General features: G+C 40.8%; 1 protein-coding gene and 1 long non-coding RNA gene across 4 annotated transcripts in view; both read left to right on the top strand.

Moving 5' to 3' along the window:
* The window catches only part of LOC135270097 (uncharacterized), a 102,319-nt gene extending 98,739 nt beyond the window's left edge, over nt 1-3,580 (top strand). Inside the window, exons 4-5 of one of the 2 annotated variants that reach the window (XR_010338319.1) lie at nt 348-439; nt 3,171-3,580. This is a non-coding gene — a long non-coding RNA (uncharacterized LOC135270097). The remainder of the gene's footprint in view (nt 1-347; nt 440-3,170) is intronic. The other variant, XR_010338320.1, reaches the window with a different exon arrangement.
* Nucleotides 3,581-6,270: 2,690 nt separating this feature from the next.
* The window catches only part of HSD17B12 (hydroxysteroid 17-beta dehydrogenase 12), a 177,894-nt gene continuing 164,255 nt past the window's right edge, over nt 6,271-19,909 (top strand). The window contains exon 1 of one of the 2 annotated variants that reach the window (XM_012452399.2): nt 6,271-6,325. In XM_012452399.2, the coding sequence (XP_012307822.2) occupies nt 6,286-6,325 (40 nt within the window). In that variant the 5' untranslated portion in view covers nt 6,271-6,285. Of the gene's footprint in view, nt 6,326-11,830; nt 12,129-19,909 lie in introns of those variants that run through there. The other variant, XM_012452397.3, reaches the window with a different exon arrangement.

The following is a 19,909-nucleotide window of genomic DNA, read 5'->3' as shown; positions in this document are numbered from 1 at the left end:
TCCCTTTCCCACTCTCCCTTCCTTTCTACTTCAGTCATGCTACTCTCTCTTCCCTCCTGCACTTTTTCCACTTTAAAGCCTAAATGCTAGTCCCTCCATTTCCTCAATACCAGGGTCCTAGGAAAGGGGGAATATTTATTTTATTTTATTTTATTTTATTTTATTCGAGGCAGTGTTTTACTCTGTCATCCAGGCTGGAGTGCAGTGGTGTAGTCATAGCACACTGCAGCCTCAACCTCCCAGGCTCAATCAATCCTCCCACCTCAGCCTCCCTAGCATCTGGGACTATAGGTACACACCAGCCCGCCCAGGTAATTTTGTTGTTGTTGTTGTTGTTGTTGTTGCAGAGACAGAGTTTTGCCATGCTGCCCAGCTGGTCTTGAACTCCTGGACTCAAGCAATCCTCCAGCCTTGGCTTGCCATAGTGCTGGGACTACAGGTACACACCATCACACTGGGCCATTTTTTGTTTGTTTGTTTTGTAGAGACAGCATCTCACCATGTTGCCTAGGCTGGTCTCAAACTCCTGAACTCAAGTGATCCACTTGCCTGGGCCTCCCAAAGTGCTGGGATTTCAGGCAGGCGCCATCACACCTGTCCTATTTTTCATTCTTTGCCTAGTTTGAAAAAAGATTTTGAGGGGACTTATTAACATTCTCACAACACAAAATAAGGAAAATTAATAGAAGGAGGCTAGAGACAGGAAAATATATTTAGATACCCTGTATAGATAATATGAAAGTCATTCACTCTACATCACAGAACATTTTCTGGTATTCTGATCTTTAAATGTTCCATGTAAACAGGGCAACATGAGGCAATTTTCCTGAGATCACTCTTGAGTAGGAGCTGACAATGAAATTGGTACATCTGCCAGACAGCCCAAATGGAACGAGGATGAATGACCAACTATTCAATAACTGCTCATTTACTTTTGCTGCTTTTAATAACTTGCTCTTTATTCCCTGCAGATAGCAAACACACTGATTTGGGGCAGGTGAGACAATAAAGCCACAGCTTCTGTTTTATTGTCACACCATTTCAATCCTTGTTTCTACAAATGAACAATTCACAAGTTATAAATCAAAAGTAGTGATAACTAATACACTATATAATTTTAAAATGCTGACCTCTGAGTTTATTTATTTTTTATTTTTTTGAGACAGAATCTCACTCTGTCACTGAGGCTGGGGTGCAGTGGTGCAATTTTGGCTCATGGCAAACTCCGCCTCCCAGGTTCAAGCGATTCTCCTGCCTCAGCCTCCCAAGTAGCTGGGATTACAGGCACGCACCACCATGCCTGGATAATTTTTGTATTTTTAGTAGAGACAGAGTTTCACCATATTGGCCAGGCTGGTCTTGAACTCCTGACCTCAAGTGATCGAGACCATCCTGGCCAACATCGTGAAACCCTGTCTCTAATAAATATACAAAAATTAGCTGGGCATGGTGGCATGCACCTGTAGTCCCAGCTACTTGGGAGGCTGAGGCAGAAGAATCTCTTGAACCCAGGAGGCAGAGGTTGCAGTGATCCAAGATCACGTCAATGCACTCCAGCCTGGGGACAGAGCAAGACTCCATCTCAAAAAAAAAAAAAGATTAGCCTCACCTAGATAACCACCCACCTCAAAGGCCCTTAATTTAATCACATCTTTATAATATGTTCCCTACACAAGGTAACATTCACAGATATGTAGACATGGATATCTTTAAAAGGTCATTATTCTGCCAAACACATATGTGTAAAGATAAATATGTAATCAATTTTAAAATTTATATAGAAACTTTTCTCAAACATTTGAAATAAAATAAAGGAACATAAATACTATAAGAGAGTATATCCCAAAACAGATGCATAATCGTTTTAGAAAGAACAGAATTAAAGGTTTTTCAATAATGTATTATTACTATTATCATTATTATATATTTTTGAGACAGGGTCTTGCTCTGTCACCCAGGCTGGAGTGCAGTGACGTGATTATAGCTCACTGCAGCATCAAACTCCTGGCTCAGATGATCCTCCCACTTAAGCCTCCTGAGTAGCTGGGACTACCTGTGTGTGCCATCATGTCCAGCTAATTAAAAAGAAATTTTTTTGTACAGGTGGAGTCTAGCTTTGTTGCTCAGGCTGATCTCAAACTCCTGGGTTCAAGCAATTCCATGCCTTGGCCTCCCAAAAGTGTTAGAATTACAGGCATGAACCACCACAACTGGCTGTGTATATTGTTAATATATCTCTGATGAGATATTGCCACTGTTACTGAAGAAAATGAATAGAGAACCACAGCTAGGTCAACAGCAAGAATAATTCTCAGAAACATGATGCTGAGTTAAAAAAAAAAAAAAGCAAGTTCCAGAAGACTACCCAAGTGTGTGTCTTAGGTCTACCTGTGACTTTCCTTAGGGCTGCTACAACCAATCACTACAAAGTAGGCGGCTTTAAAGAATAGCAATTTATTGGCTGGGCAAGGTGGCTCATATCTGTAATCCCAGCAGTTTGGGAGGCTGAGGTGGGCGAATCACTTGAGGTCAGAAGTTCGACACCAGCCTGACCATCATGGCAAAACCCCGTCTCTACTAAAAATACAAAAATCAGCTGGGTGTGGTGGCACATGCCTGTAGTCCCAGCTACTTTGGAGGCTGAGGCAGGAGAATTGCTTGAACCTGGGAGGTGGAGATTGCAGTGAGCCTCTGTCTCAAAAAAAAAAAAAAAAAGAGTTGCAATTTATTCTCTCACAGTTCTGGAGGATAGAACTCCAAAATCAAAGTGTTGGGAAGGGCTGTGCCCTCTCTGCAGGCTCTCAGGCTCTCGGGAAGCATCCTTCCTTGTCTCTTCCTAGTTTCTGGTGGTTTTTGGCCATTTTGAATGTTCCTTGGCTGGAATCTGTAGTAGTAGAATCTCTGCTTCCATTGTCTCTCCCTCTGACTCTTTATCTTTCTCTAAATCTCTCTCTTTTTATAAGGAAACAGACATTGGATTTAGGGCCCAACCTAATCCAGTATGACCTCATCTTAACCTGATTACATCTGCAAAGACCTTATTTCCAAATAAGGCCAAGGCCACAGATTGTGGGGTTAGGACTTCAACATATCTTTTAGAGAGATATATTGCAACCCACAACAGTCATGTTTCCCAGGAAACAGACTCTGAGATTGAGATTTGCTTGCAGGGGATTTGTAATGGAGTACTCTGGGGAACAACATCCGTAAGGGAGTGAAGGAAGCTGGAGTAAGCTGAAAGAGAAGTTGAGCTGCACTGCAGTATAATGGAAGCTTCAGGAAATTCTACGGGGAGCTCTGAAGCTGGGAAGGCTTTTCAGAGGTGTTCATAATTGAGGTAGGTGGTCCAGGCTTTTGTACTCCTGCATCACCCAGTCATTAGATGTAGGCTGCCACTGGGAAGGAACAAAGCAGCTCCCTTTAGCCTGGAACAAGTCCCGTAGGGGGACATAGACTGGCATTGTCAGCAGATGTGGGCATGAAGGTCTTGACCCTGGAGACGAGACCTGGATCGCCTTCCCTAGTACCCACCATATCATGCTTTTTAAATAGAGCTCAAAAATAAGCAAAATGAAACAATATGTTATTATTTCACATATATTTGTGATATAAGTATATATATTTTAAAGTAGTAGAATGATATACATATTTAGGGCTGTGCTTACCTCTGGAGGATGGGCTAGGATGGGTTTTTGTCTTTTTTGGTTCTTGAGTTAGGTGGTGAGTTTAAAGCATCATTATATTATGCTTTATATAACAAACATGTATTTCATCTGCTCTTTTGTATGCATCAAATATATTTAACAAGAAAGCAAGGGAATCTGTTACGGTAGCTCATGCCTGTAATCCCAGAACTTTGGGAGGTCAAGACAGGAGATTGCTTGAGCCTAGGAGTTGGAGTCCAGCCTGGGCAACATAGCAAGGCCTTGTATCTACAAAAAATATTAGCTGGGTGTGGTGCTGTGTGCATGTAGTCCTAGTTACTTGGGAGGCTGAGGCAGGAGGATTGCTTGAGTCCAGGAGTTGAAGGCTGCATTGAGATATGATCATACCACTGCACTCCAGCCTGGGTAGCAGAGCAAAACTCTGTCTTTATACAAATTTTTAAAAAAGATAATAAGGGGAATAAAGGAAAGAATTAGGTAAAAGTAATAGAAACTAAAGTAGCTAGAATTTTTAGAAGAAAAATAGGGTAAAGATAACAAATCCTTGAACCCATTGCTAAAGTAAGGATTCAGGTAAAGAAAACCCCCTGAAATTCCACTATATTGTTTGCCTTAAGTTTGCCTGCATAACTGTCCTACAGTTATGTTATTTTTGGCTGGAAATACAATATAGGTAAGATATTATGGTTTACTTTCACATGGTTTTATTTTTTTATTTTTGACATGGAGTCTCGCTGTCTCATCCAGGCTGGAGTACAGTGGTGCAGTCTTGGCTCACTGCAACCTCTGCCTCCCAGGTTCAAGCAATTCTCCAGCCTCAGCCTCCCGAGTAGCTGGGATTACCAGTGTGTGCCACCATGCCCAGCTAATTTCTGTTTTTTCGTAGAGACAGGTTTTGCCATGTTGGCCAGGCTGGTCTCGAACTCCTGACCTCAGGTGATCTGCCCACCTCAGCCTCCCAGAGTGCTGGGATTACAGGCATGAGCCACTGTGCCCAGCCCCTTTCACGTGGGTCTAAACTGGTTTATTTACCATGGCGCTAATTCCTTGCTTTAAGCAAAAGTATTCTGAGTAAGATTGATGGAATGATTATTAGATCTGCTGATGCAATAAAGAAAACCAGTTAATGTGCAATATTGCATATGTCAAGATTTCACTATGTGGTTTTTTGTTTTTTTTTTTTTCAGATGGAGTTTTGCTCTTGTTGCCCAGGTTGGAATGCAATGGTGCAATCTCAGCTCACCACAACCTCTGCTTCCTGGGTTCTAGCAATTCTCCTGCCTCAGCCTCCCAAGTAGCTGGGATTACAGGCATGTGTCACCAAGCCCGGCTAATTTTGTATTTTTAGTTGAGACAGGGTTTCTCCATGTTGGTCAGGCTGGTCTTAAACTCCCGACCTCAGGTGATCCACCTGCCTCAACCTCCCAAAGTGCTGGGATTACAGGTGTGAGCCATCACGCCCTATCTCACTATGGTATTTTTAACCATATATTATTGAGTGGAGAAAGAAAGTTGTTGAATTATTTTTGTATGATCACAGCTTTCACTTCTAAAAAAGTATATATGTATATGTTGTGTATATTATATAGCTTCATACTTAGAAATGGAAATGAAAAGAAAAAGAAATGGAAGAATACAGTACAAATTGCCAAGTGTTAGTGGGAATAGGAAATGGGGTGGGATGCTTTTTTTGTTTCATATAATTCTGTGTGCTTTTGAAACTAAAAAATAAGTAAAATTTTAAAACTACATCTTCTAATCACTTGTGTCAAAATACTGATTTCAGTTTTATTTGAGAAACAGGTTTACAGAAGACCATGAATGTGAGTCTAAGTTCTGTTATAAAATAGGTGGCAGAGTAGAAAGAGCCCTGCATTTTTAGTGCAGACATCTCGGTTCTAGAAACAGGCCTGCTACAGTAAAGTGTTCCTTCCCCAAGAAGTTTAACTTAAAGAGTTAATTTCCTTGTTGAAAAAATAGAGGTGTTATTGTGATGTTTAGATGGGGTAATGTATGTGAACTGACTTTGAAGTTGATAATGCAATATTAAAACATAATAAATGTTTTTTGTTTGTTTTTGAGACAGAGTCTCGCTCTGTTGCCCAAGCTAGAGTGCTGTAGTGCAAATTTGGCTCACTGCAACTTCCGCCTCCTGGGTTCAAGGGATTCTCCTGCCTCAGCCTCTGGAGCAGCTGGGATTACAGGCATGTGCCCCCGCATTTGGCTCATTTTGGTATTTTTAGTAGAGGTGGGGTTTCACCATGTTAGCCAGTCTGGTCACCAACTCTTGACCTCAGGTGATCTGCCTGCCTTGGCCTCCCAAAGTGTTGGGATTACAGGCATGAGCCACCTCGCCCAGACAATAAATGTTAATCTTCTACCGTTTCTTACGGTAATATTGCTTGTTAAAATTAAATATTAACGTTTGGGAAATCTCCCAATTTCTAATGCTAAAAACTCAGTTTCTTTTAAATTGGTTTGTTCATCACAACACTTTTCTTTTTAACCCAGGATTAGACAACTGAATTTAAAGGCAGGTTGAAGTTCAATATTTTGAACAATGTTTAAATGAAGATGAAAGAGAAGATAGAACTGTTAAAAGGTTTTATTATACAGCCAAATGAAGGATTCAGCTGTGTCCCAAAGGATTAAACAAGATGGTATGCTTAATAATTCCCCGCTTCTATGAAATTCCCTAATTATGAAATGTTCTTTCATTATACTGAACTATTCCTGATTTCATCAGGAAACTCTGATCTGAAACTCAATTTACAGAAATATTAAGAATGAATTTTCAACTAAATGGGAATATCTGTATACTAATATGATACAATATTGTTGCTTCATATTTTTCCATATTAAATACCATTCTAAACTTTAAATTTGTTACCAAATGAAGCTGAAATCTAATGTGATTATGTCTGAGTATTTTATTTGTGTAACAATAAAGTATTTCTAGAGACTCTTTTACTCTCCTTTAGTCTTTTTCTCTCCCCTTCTTTCTCTCTCTCTCTTTCTCTTTCTCTCTTTCTTTCTTTCGAGACAGGGTCTCACTCTGTCACCCAGGCTGGAGTCCAGTGGCACGATCTCAGCTCACTGCATCCTTCACCTCCCAGGCTTAAGCAATTATTCTGCCTAGCCTCCCAAGTAGCTAGGACTACAGGCGTGCACCAACATGCCCAGCTAATTTTTTTGTGTTTTTTGTAGAGACGGGATTTCACTATGTTGCCCATGCTGGTCTCCAACTCTTGAGCTCAAAGGATCCACCCAAAGTGCTGGGATTATAGTCATGGGCCACCGCGCCCCACCCTTGGCCACTTTTTAGATGCTGCTCTGAGTTAGTTCTGGAGATATGATTTCATAGTCACACCTTTTTGGTTCAGATTCCAATTCTGCCACTTACTTGCTCTAAGCCTCTGTTTCCTTATTTGTAAAATGGGAATAAGAGTAATACCTACCTCACTGAACACAACATCTGTCAATCCTTGCTAAATGCTTAAGCAGTATTGTTCTCATTTTTACAGACGTAAATTTGAATGCTCAGTTATATTAAATCTACATGAGATCATACAGCTAATAAGAGGCAGAATTAGGATCTGGTCTCAGATTTACCTGACACTAAAGGCCCGAGTTTTATCTTAGTGCTTCCTTTTTGGAGAGGTATTATAGCTTTCACATGTTTGGTTAGTATGGCTCTATTAACCCTTCATTTAATGTTAAATTTCAGCACAGAATACTGCTGAATAGGAATGGGTCATCATTATAGGGTCCTGTATGCATCAGAGTTTACTGTGGTTCTTAAAATTTATTCAGAGACAGGAGATTGTTGAATTCCAAAAGTGTGGGACCACCTGAACTCCAAAGGGCTCTCTGGAATGTACTGCTTCACTTTGTGGAAGTCACTATTTTTTCTCTTAGTAGATAAAACAGTTAGTATTCCTAATTCCTAAAAAGAGGCTAAGATGATCAGAATAAACATGTACATTTAAAAGAACAATTATTCCTATTAACGTGGGTAGTGCCTAGACATTTTAGAAGAGGAATGGATACCAAATGAGACGGTTTCAGCCTTTAACATTCCTTTTCGTTAAAATAACCAATTCTAACAGCAATGGAAATTCCATTTCCAAGGTCCATGTATTTACTTTAAATAGTCCTACACCTATTTAATTTTATGCCATATGCTGTGATAGTTGCAAGAGGCACAGATGTGTATTCTTGAAAACCACATCAAAACCTCCATTGGGTGTTTGTTGCTTTCTCCTCCGCTCCACCCCCACTCAATTTCTGCATATTCTCAGATCCGAGTTCATTTATGGGTTCCTTAGAAAGGCCTTTCAAGGCTGTTTCTTCTCCCCCACCTAAATTAGGTCCTCTTGTTAATCTCTTTCCTTATGTCCTAGTGTATTTTCTTCTTTGTATGTATTACAATTTTTATCATATAATTAGTTGGAAGTTCGCTGAATGTCTCTCCCACTAGACAGTCTATTTTTATTTATTCATTCATCACTCACTCAACAGGTCTTTATTGCATACCAAGTGTCAAGTACTCTTGGGTGCACGTCTTAGCTGAAGATACGGTGGTGAACAAGGAAAGTTCACTGTACTCATGAACTTATATTCATTCTATTAGGTAGATGGACAAAGAGCTAAGTGATCAAACGATTTGAAAGCATTATATTCTGTAAGGAAAACAAAGTAGGGTAAAAGGATAAGGATTGCTAAAGCAGAGGAGAAAGCTGTTTGGGACAGTTATGAAGGAGGTCAGAGCAAACCGTTCTAAGAAGGATGACGTCTGAGCAAAAGCCTAAATAATATAAAGGAGTGAGCCTTTGAAAGAGGTTTCAGGCAGAGGGAAGGGGAAGTGTAATAGAATGACTCTGAGACCAGAATGAACTTGACTTCTTTGAGGAATTGCAAGAAGTTAGTGTGGCTGGAATTAAGTGAGCACAGGAGAGGGTGGTTGCTGGAGAGGTCAGGGCAGACAAACTCAACTTGGATGATTTTGTTCTTAATGTGATATAAGGTTCTTGAAGGGATTTGAGTAGAAGAAATGATATCTAATTTACTTAAAAAAAAACAAACACTCTAGTTGCTATATGGTCAACAAACCCCAGGACAGGCTTTAGGGATACCAGTCAGGAGGCTATTGCCATGTTCCAGGCTAAAAATGCTTGCGATTTGAATTAGGTTGGTAGTGGTAAGTCAAGATGTATTTTGGTAGGGGAGTGAACAAGACCTGCTAAAGAATTGGATATGGAATGTAATGGAAAGAAAAGAATCACGGTTCAGGCAGGGCATGGTGGCTCATGTGTATAATCCCAGCACTTTGGGAGGCTGAGGTGGACAGATAAGTTGAGGTCAGAAGTTCAAGACCAGCCTGGCCAACATAGTGAAACCCTGTCTCTACTAAAAATACAAAAATTAGCCAGGCCGTACTGGTGGGCATCTGTAATTCCAGCTAATTGAGAGGCTGAGGAAGGAGAATCACTTGAACTCTGGAGGCAGAGGTTGCGTGTGAGCTGAGATTGCACCATTGCACTCCAGCCTGAGCAACAAGAGGGAAAAAAAAGAATCAAGTTTCATCCCTAGGTCTTGGGCCTTAGAAAGTGGGTAAGTAGTGGTATCGTTATCAGAAATAGGAAAGAAAAGAGGAAGACGTGTGTGTGTGTGTGTGTGTGTGCGCGCGCGTGCGCACGTGTGTTGAGCATAGAGTTCTATTCTGAACATGTTAAGTTTGAAATGTTTATTTTATATCTGAGTAGAGATGTAAACAGGCAGGTGGATATATAGTCTGGACCTCTAAGCAGAAGCTGAGCCTGGACAAAGACATTTGGAAGTAATCAGCTTACAGTTGATATTTAAAACAAAGAGACCGATAAAATCATATATTAGAGAAGTAAAGAGAGCTGGGGTCTGAGCCCGAGGGCATTGTGTAATTTAGAGGCCAGTAGGAGAAGCCAGCAAAGGACACTGAGAGAAAAACAGTGGCCATTCCCTGATGAAGGGTAGAGTAGGGTTAGGACTGAGAATTGCCCATTTGCTCACTATTTTATATCTAGCACCTAGCTCAGTGATTGGCATATAATTAGAGCACAATAACATTTTTTAAATGAATGATTCTTCACTTCTATTTATTTCTCAGATATATTTTGGGGTCCTCTACATTCCAGGCACTGTTTTAGGTCCTATGGATTCACAGCATAGTGTCCCCTATAATCATAGATTCTAGTGGGGGCCACGGACAGATATATGCAACAAAAAAAATGTATTTAGTTTATAATAACTGTCTTCTCACCCTTCCACCCTATTCTAAGGAGAATGGGACTGAATATCTAGAGGGCGCTTTGTTGGTGAGCAAGGATGAGCTGGGATATATAAATTTGGAGATATAGCTATACTGTAGGCAAAGATGTGGGGAAGAGGGAGAAGTTGAGGGAGAAGAGTGGTGGGCCTTTGGTTGAACTGAAGAGGCAGCCCCAGCCAAAGGTACCAAACTCAATTAAAATAAAATACGATGTCAGCTCAACTCACATGGCTGAATTCTGCAGGGTAATTGATGGTTTACATTTACAGCCTTGGGGTTAGACCTAATTAATCTGATAAGAGAATGGAGAAGGAGGGGTTTGGGCAGCAAGAAATAAGGCTCAAATTGAATCTTAGCAAACTATAAAGTTAGCTCCAAGATATGTTGAATGGTTACCCTTAGAATTTTTATCCTTAAGTTCCTCCTTTACAAAAAAACCTCTTAAGTCTTTAATCAGCAGCCCCTATTGACTAAGAACAAAATTTAGGTAACTTTGTGAGCCCAAAGCCATGATAGAGAAGGAAACAACTCTTGAAGCAAGGTAGAGAGTAAGTGTGAAGCACTTTATTGCTTTACACAATTTTTAAAACTTACCTTGTGGTCTTTCTCCTCTGGAACGTTACTGATGTAGTTCCCATGTCTCTACCTGGACTGCACGCTTCTGTGCCCCCTGGAAATACCATTCTCCTTGCCCCCAACCAAAAATGGGAAACTAAAAAAAGAAAGTAAAATTTTCTATCCTCCTTTGAAGACAAATTAAAAGATATAGTCTCCTTTCAAAACTAATTGTTCAGCAAGCTGTGTTCCTATCTTTTTCATTCACTGTACAGCTCTGATGCCATTGTGTAACAATTATTCCACTTCTTCAGGTTATTTGCCTTGAACTCCAAGTCGCTGGGAACTGAGTGATGTTTAGTGCTCAGCTGGGAGGGAGGCCTGGTATTTACAGGGCTATCTATGCCTGGAAGGCACAGACACAGAAGACTGAAAGCCTTTATCTGGAAAAGTTTATGCGAACAATGACAGCATGCTTAACAATGATATATTTATTATATCATATATATGTAAAATATATATTTAATAAATAGGTGAAAATAAAACCGTGGCTTCACGCCCACTCTCTCTCTCTCTTTCTCTCTCTCTCTCTCTGTGTGTGTGTGTGTGTGTGTGTGTGTGTGTGTTTTGAGACGGAGTCTCACTCTGTCGCCCAGGGTGGAGTGCAGTAGAGCGATCTGGACTCACTGCAACCTCAGCCTCCCGGGTTCAAGTGATTCTCCTGCCTCAGCCTCCTGAGTAGCTGGGATTCCAGGCGCGCGCCACCACGCCCAGCTAATTTTTGTATTTTTGGTAGAGATGGGGTTTCGCCATGTTGGCTAGGCTGGTCTCCAACTGCTAAACTCAAAAGATCCGCCCGCCTCGGCCTCCCAAAGTGCTGGGATTACAGGCGTTAGCCACCGCGCCCTGCTCACTCCCACTTCTTACTACAATCTTTCCATTCACTAGCGGCTTCTTTGATCTCCTTCCCTCTTCAAACCTGATCTCAAACCAACCTGACTGACCAATCCGAGCGCAGTCTTCCGCAGTCGCGAGTACGGCTGCAGCCAATGAGAGACCGGGGCGCCTCGGTGGGGTGAGACAGGGCACTCGCTGGCGGAACCCTGAGGAGCGTGGTGACGCTATTGGGTGGGACTAAAGCTTGATTGGCAGGTGAGCTGTCCACTGCTTTAGAACGGAAACGCGGCACACTGTGTTAGGGAGGAGGGTGTGGGCGGGGCAGTGGAACTGGAGTCAGCCAATGGCTAACGCTCTACGAGCAGAAGGAAAGACAGACCACCAATAGCGACACGGATATGGCGCCGCAGGCGGGGTTTAGGCCCAAAGTGGTGTCGGAGCAGCGCCTGTTAGCGTAGTCCTCACCGTCACGGCCGGCGCCTCCTCCTGCTTTCATTCATTCGCTTTTTTCATTCACGAAGGTAGTGAGGCCTAGTGGAAAGCCATGGAAAGCGCTCTCCCTGTCGCCGGCTTCCTGTACTGGGTGGGCGCGGGCACCGTGGCCTACCTAGCCCTGCGCATCTCGTACTCACTCTTCACGGCCTTCCGGGTCTGGGGAGTGGGGAACGAGGCGGGGGTCGGCCCGGGGCTCGGAGAATGGGCAGGTGAGTCGGATGCTGCGCCGCGTCCTCGCTCCCGCGGCAACCCGGACCAGGCCTGGCCCGCGATGACCAGTTCCAGGCCCTGCGCCTGGCCTTCCCCTCCCCAGCTTTCTTCTTTCTCAGGCTTCTGCCTCCTGCGGGCCCCTTCTGGCTCCCTTGGCTGTCTCATGGCTTGCTTAGGCTACTTGCAGAGTTTTAAAGTACGAAATACACTGCTCGCTCAATCCTGGGAATCTAAAGCGCAGCTTGGGGTGCAGGAGGAAACTGCCTTAAGTCCTCGGAGCTTGTGTCCTTTAAGCCATTCCTGGTTCATGGAGCCAGTTAGTCGCCCTGCTGCCTCCTCAGTCACACGCTGTCCTCCTTGGTTCGCCCCTTGTGAGTGTTTTTAAAATAAAGTTTTCGCTTGGTTTGAATACTGGCCCTATGCTAAGGATGCAGAGCATTCTATTAACATGTTAGGGCTGAGGATAGAAGACAGGGTGTAGGGACACGGAATTTCAGAAAGCTTTTTGCTCTGCGGAATCCTGCCTCCCCAGTTACGATTAAGATAGTAGTCGTATATGGATTTGGCCTATTTCATACAATTTACAAAGCCCCTTTAAAAAGAATTATCTCTAAACTGTTCTGGAGTCCTTATGAGTAGCAAGAACTATTGCTTCTATAAAATGATAATTAGGATATTTGTAGGAAAAAGTATCCCCATAAAGAGTGAACTAAACACATGGAACTTGTTCCATTCAGTCGGAGGATTTTAAAAATGGAGGACGAAGGGCAGACTGAGGAAATAGGGAAAATTATCTGCAGCGTAGTTTTGCCCTTGCTTTTTTCCTTTTTCAACCTTCTTTGCTTTATTTTTCGACTCTTGGCCTTTTTTCTTTTAAACCAGGTGATTGCTTATGATAGGCTTGTGGTCCTTCCCTGAGATGATTATTTTCATGTTTTATAATCTAATGTACACGTCCTAAGCATTTTATTGAATTTGGGGTGGTTAGGCATTGCTTGCAGACTTGGCTCAGGTAAGATTCACTAATAATGTTACTTCATGTTCTTTACTTTGTTTATTCAGAAACATTTAAACGACTTAGTAGGAAAGACGTAAGTTAACCTTTTGGGTTTATGTTAACATTAAAACATCTTAAGTAGCAGTGGATATGTATGTGAAATCTTTGCACTGTGTGGGGCAACATTATAATACAGTTTCACAATCACCTGTTTCTCTGAAAAAGAAAGCGAAGTGTCCAACTGGGTGCAGTGGCTCACGCCTGCAATCCCAGCACATTGGAAGGCTTAGGTGGACAGATCATGAGGTCAGGAGTTGGAGACCAGCCTGACCAACATGGTGAAACCCGGTTTCTACTAAAAATAGAAAAATTAGCTAGGTGTGGTGGCGCGTGCCTGTAATACCAGCTACTCAGGAGGCTGAGGCAGGAGACTCGCTTGAACCTGGGAGGTGGAGGTTGCAGTGAGCTGAGATCACGCCACTGCACTCCAGCCTGGGCAACAGAGCGAGATTCTGTCTCAAAAAAAAAAAAAAAAAAAAAAAGCAAGTGAAGTGTTCAACTTGATTTTAATTAAGATTATGATTTCCCAATTGATTTGCCCACATTCTTCATTGTCAGTTTCGGAAAACTTGTTTGAGGACTTTTGCTGTAGTTACACAAGACAATTATGCTGTAGGGAATTTTATCAAGATAAAATTTGTAATTGGTAAACAAAGACTAATGTTAATAACTTGTTGTTGTTTTTTTTCCTTTTTTTTTTTTTTGAGACAGGGTCTCACTCTGTTGCCTAGTCTGTAGGTCAGTGGTGTGGTGGTGTGATCAGAGCTAACTGCAGCCTCAAACTCATGGGTTCAAGTGATCCTCCCACATCAGCTGCTTGAGTAGCTGGGACTACAGGTGTGCGTCGCCACATCAGCTAATTCTTTTGATTTTTAGTAGAGACAAGGTCTCCTTATGTTTCCCAGGCTGGTCTTGAACACCTAAGCTCAAGCGATCCTCCTGCTTCAGCCTCCGAAAGTGCTGGGGTTACAGGTGTGAGCCAGCATGCCGGACTATTTTTTTTTTTTTTTTAGTTTGAAATTGACCATATTGACTGATTATTCAAATGATCAGTCCAAGTCATCTACATATGAGTCTATAGTAAAAGGCAAGTGATATAACATTATTTCATAAGTGACATTTGTATTGAAAAGATTTGGCCCCAGAGGAAGGATAATTGATAAATTAAGGGAAGTGTTTGTATAAGATTTAGATATGAAATTTGAACTGGAAAACTGGAACAGCAGAGGATGATAGTATCATAATTGAAGTGAAATACTGACAGGTTCAATTTACCCTGAATTGTTGGAATTTTTTTTTAAGTGCTTAAGTAGAAGAAGTGATCTTAAAAGAGAATAATTCCTTTATCTTCAAATTCTGGGACTCCTCAAAAACAAAATTAAGAGCAGCTAATCTTAAATAGGTTCTTCATATGAATTGGAGGGGTATACTGAAATTATTTGAGTAAAAAACTAGCAGAGATAACATTTGAATAATTAGAGTTGTGATTGAAAATAGTTTGTTCCACCAAAGTTATGATTTTCGAATTAATTGTTGTATTAAATAGTACTAGTATGTTTTTTCCCAACAAAATTACTATCTTCATCTCAAGAGTCTTTGTTCTTATGCAGTCTTCTTTGAATCTACTTTCTAGTACTAATATTTAATACTTTCCTTTTTATAACCAATTAAATATTTTAAATATTCCACATTAGTAATGTTGAATTGATAGTATATTTTTATTCTTGATATTCTTAGTCTCTCCATGAGAGTATCTTCATGTGCGTATGTTTAATCTGTCTGCCTTAGATTTTAGGATCTGAGGGGCAGAAATCATGGATTCTCACTTTTTGTCTTTTCTCACAAATTGGCTCTTCTAAACTTAAGAATAAAAACTTTGAAAAAAACTTGAAATACAGGTATGCTTCGCAATCAGTAAAAATATTCCAGATAACAGATTCCTTAGTGTTGTTAGCTTTTAAGACTGGCCAGGCCAGCCTCAGTGGCTCACACCTGTAATCCCCGCACTTTGGGAGGCCTAGGTGGGCAGATCATATGAGGTCAGGAATTCGAGACCAGCCTGGCCAACATGACGAAATCCCGTCTCTACTGAAAATACAAAAATTAGCTGGTTGTGGTAGTGGGCGCCTGTAATCCCAGCTACTCGGGAGGCTAAGGCAGGAGAATCATTTGAACCCGGAAGGCAGAGGTTGCAGCGAGCTGAGATCGAGCCATTGTGCTCCAGCCTGGGCAATAAGAGCAAAACTCCATCTCAAAAAAAAAAAAAAAAAAAAAAAAAAGACTGTCCATTACTTGACCCATACTGTAATTTATCTCTATCTCCTGATCAAGAGCTGGGCCATCTCTTTTTTTCCTGGTTCTCACCAGTAATATTCCCACTCTGGTGAATCCCCTGTGTTCCCTACACCCCTAACAGGTGGGTTTAGTCAGTTTAGTAGGTAAGACTCCTTTGTCTGTCAACGAATATTTCCTGGATTTCTTAGGAGAACAAAAGGAGATCCTGTAAATGTAGAGTTTGAGTTGTTTGAAGGTCAATGTAGCAAGTAATCAAAAGAAGACTGATAAGTGGTCAGTTTGTACTAAATAAAGGAAAGAACAGTCACTGCTATAGAGCAATAAAAAAGGTAATCTGTAGAATGTGATTTGAGCATAAATACATTTTGCATGTATTTGAGTAGTTTCCATTACTGGAGTTCATCTAAAATGATTGCTATTGAAATAAAGTGGAGACCATAGATGCAAAGGCAAGGTAAGTAGACTTCCAAAGTCAAGATATTTTATAACTTTAAACATAAGACAGCACTCTGAGCACTTATTTTTATTTTTTAATGAAGAGGTTATTTTTCCATGCAGTGAAGAATAAAGGATTCACTAATCAGTTAGTGAGTTAGATTTTTACAAACAACTTTCAAACAAGTTGCCCATTTAAAGTGTACAATTCAAGATTTTTACTTAACTTTACAGGGTTGTGCAAACATCATCAAATCTAGTTTCAGAACATTTTCATCTTCCTTAGAAGAAACGCTGTACCCATTGGCCTCACTCCCTGACCCCCACCTGCTCCAGCCCTAGTCAACCACCAATCTACTTTCTATGTAGCTTTGCCTGTTCTGAATATTTCATATAAATGGAATCATACAATAGGTTTTTTTTTTTTTTTTGGTGAGTGGCTTCTTTGATTTTTGCATATGTTTTCCAAGTTTCATCTACTGTGGAATCTGTACTTTATTGCTGAAGAATATTCGGTTCTGTGGAGTAAGGTTAGATTTCACAAAAAGTCTTCAACCCTTCGTTTTGCCCTCTGCACTTTTACATTAGCAAGTTCCTAAGATGTTGTCACTTTGGGTTGCTGATGGAACCCATTTGGCTTTGTAGTATTCCACAGTTCTTCTAATTCAGTGGGTAGTGAGGACTTAAAAATGACATGGAATGGTGTGGTTCTCCTTTGGAGAAACCATTCATGAAAACATGCTTTGCTTAGCCATGCTCAAGAATCAAAGGATTCTCAAAATCACAGGTGTAATCACAATTTCTATTTTTACATTGGTTAACTGCACAGGGTTAACCTTAAATGACTGAAGAATACTTGTGTAACTGGAGCTTGTTAATAGTAGGTGGCTTTCTTTAACAAGAGTTTGTGATAGCACATGATTTGAAGAATTATATATGAAATGTTAGTTATTTAATTGACAACTCAGAAGAAATATTAATAACTATCATTTATTGAATGGATGCTGGAAATGTGCCAGGAACTTGAGATAACTTTTTAACCTCTTTGAACTGTGCTCCATTTTCCCCAGGGAACAGAGGAAGAATCGGAGGCTTAAGTAAATTGCTTTCATTGTCTACGGTTTCATAGGTATTGAGTTGCAGAGTCAAGATTTAAAACCAAGTCGTTTGTTCTGCAACATACATACACTGTCTGTTGGTGATTGGCCTACAGACTGGATGAGTACTTGGGAGTAGATTTCTTTATATCTACAAATTTTATTAAAAGTTTTTTGATTGAAGACACACTAACTTTTTAAAATTTAAATTTTTGGTTTGTTTTTAAGAACAATCTCAGATGAAAAGAAGGCACAATTTCAAATTTGCACATTCTTGATTTTTCTGGAAGCATTGCAGGATAGTTGGCACATTTTAGGATCAAGTAGCTTGGGATTTTCTTCAGATTTGCAACCATGAATCCTGTTGTCATATGAGAAAACGGAAAGTTACTAACTAAGGTGCTTAACAAAGCAAAGGGTTTGACAGTCATCAGAATGGCAGGATTTGACTTCGAATGCTATTTTCTGTTTATTGCTCTGGCATTCTTGACTGGATTTAGTGACTCCCTGGAGGTTCAGCTTGGTAAATGTCGTATTCTTGCTGTTGACATTCTAGTGTTAGGATATAGATAACTGTACTTACTGGCGAGCTGATGTTGATCACAGTAGTCATTACATAGGTTATACTTTTCACAAAGGCAGGGGAGGTGAAGGAAGGCAGAGAAACAAACTTAGTCATAAATGTTTTTGAATATTTGTTCATTCTGCCCTTTGGCTCCCAAAAGGGAGTCTGTGTGCCTAGATGTAATGAGTTCTCCAGATTAGAGTTGGCAGGGCAGCCTTCAAGTACTAGTGCTGGAGTCTACATAAGAGGAAACAGATGCAACTGAAGGATTGGACCTAGAAGCATACTTTTATCTCATTTGGAGGAAAACTAAAGAGGGAGGTTTCCCGGGATTAGAGACCTTGAATCTATATTCTCTGCATATCTTCTTCCCTCACTCCCCTCCCCACCTGCCCCCACTGCTCCCAACCTGGTTTGTTTTTTTTTTTTTTTTTCTTTTCTTTCTTTCTGTGCAACACTAACTTTCCTATTTAGAGGTCAAACCTGAACTTGGAGACCCAAACCTAGACTTGAATTCTAGCTTCCCTACAGATTTCATAGGCTTATTATGAAGGGTCAATGAGAATACTCATTCTCTGTAAAACAGATAGTACACAAGTGCTTGGTAATTTGTTTTTATTAATAGTAATATTAGCCTTAGTAGCACTGTGCTCTGATTACCTGAGCTAATTGCCAGGATAAGATTAAATAAGAAGAAGTTGATATCTGGGTGACTACATTGTCAGATAACTGAGATTACCATTGCTACTTGCAACTGAGTGTTGCGCTTTAAAACTAATTTTTGTTGTTGTTGATTTTGGTTGGTTGAATTGAGGATAATTTATTTCTTTCAGTTTCAAAAAAAATATGTCAGAAGATTTAGATAACAAAATTTTTAAGTTTAGAATGCATGGGTAAATGGATTTGAATAGCTCAGTTTCAGTGCCATTAAAAGCTATTTGTTGATAGGGATAAGTTAAATGTATATTTTTAAAATAGTGTGTCCTTTATTTCATTTCCCTTCTTGTCACTCTTAGCAAAATGTAGCAATTCACATGCATGTCATCAGGGATGGATTGAGATTAAGGTTAGGGAGGCAGGGTGAACAAAACCCTCACTGGGCTTGGGGAGAGTGACATAATACTATTCATTTGCCCGTTTCTCCACCATAAATACTGTTGAGTGCCAACTTTAGACCTTATAATAGTCCAGGGGGATGGCAAACAGTAATCAAATGAATACATTGTGCTGTGGTAAGTTGTGGGACCTGGATGTTCTTGGTCCTATGAGAGTTTGTGAGGGAAGGGAGTCAGGAAAGGTCAGACATGAGTGTCATGGGACTGGAGAGGCAGGAAGGGTAACAAGCAGGGCCTTCAGCCTTTATCCTAGGAGCAGTGGAAAGCAGTGGAGGTGATTTTAAGCAGAAGGGTAACACTGTTGAGTTCAAAGCTATAAGCAGAATTTCTTGTTTCTGTGACTTCCCTAAAGTTATTGCCAACCCTCTTTGAGAAAACATTGTCACACAGAGATAGTCCAGTGTGAGGTATTCAGATAACCTCAGTTAAAATTCCCTTTTTAAAATGACAATTGGCCGGGTGCAGTGGCTCTTGTCTTTAATTCCAACACTTTGGGAGGCTGAGGCGGGTGGATCACTTGAGGCCAGGAGTTTCAGACCAGCCTGGCCAACATGGTAAAACCACATCTCTACTAAAAATACAAAATTAGCTGAGTGTGGTAGTGCACACCTGTAGTCCCTGCCACTTGGGAGGCTGAGGCACCAGAATCGCATGAACCTGGGAGGCGGAGGTTGCATTGAGCCAAGATTGCACCACTGCACCCCAGCGTGGGCAACAGAATGACACTCTGTCTTAAAAAAAAAAAATTAAATAAATAAAATAAAATGAGAATTTACACTTTTTATAAGGGATGCCACTTCTGTGCACTTCTTGGTTATCATCTCTCAGAGACCATTTCTCTCTGGGAGAAAAGTCTGATCACTGGTATGGGAAGTTCTTCTCTTACAGGGACTGAGTGATGGGGGTTGTTGAAACCCTGAAACTAGGTTATTGCTTTGTCATGATAACTCCATAATACCATGGTGTGGTAGTTGAGAAGCCACAAATTTGTATCAGAAAGAATGCTTTGTTTTATTCGTTGATTTTTGTCTAGCCAAACAATGTGTTTGCCCTATCTCTAACTGGCAATTCCAGGAAAACTATCCAGTTTCTGGAAAGTTACCTTTGCCACCATTTCGTGAAGTTATTTCCATTTAAATAACCTAGTCATTGTGGAAGGGAGGAAGGGCTAAACAGTTTAAGAACTTGAACAATTGGTGCCTCTCAAGAGTATTAC

Source organism: Aotus nancymaae, unplaced genomic scaffold (genome assembly GCF_030222135.1).
Source record: "Aotus nancymaae isolate 86718 unplaced genomic scaffold, 86718_ANA_hifiasm-v0.15.2.pri h1tg000059l, whole genome shotgun sequence".
In the NCBI taxonomy this organism is placed as follows: Eukaryota; Metazoa; Chordata; class Mammalia; order Primates; family Aotidae; genus Aotus; species Aotus nancymaae.
Note: the sequence above shows the minus strand (reverse complement) of the source record. Positions and strands in the feature narration are given on the sequence as shown.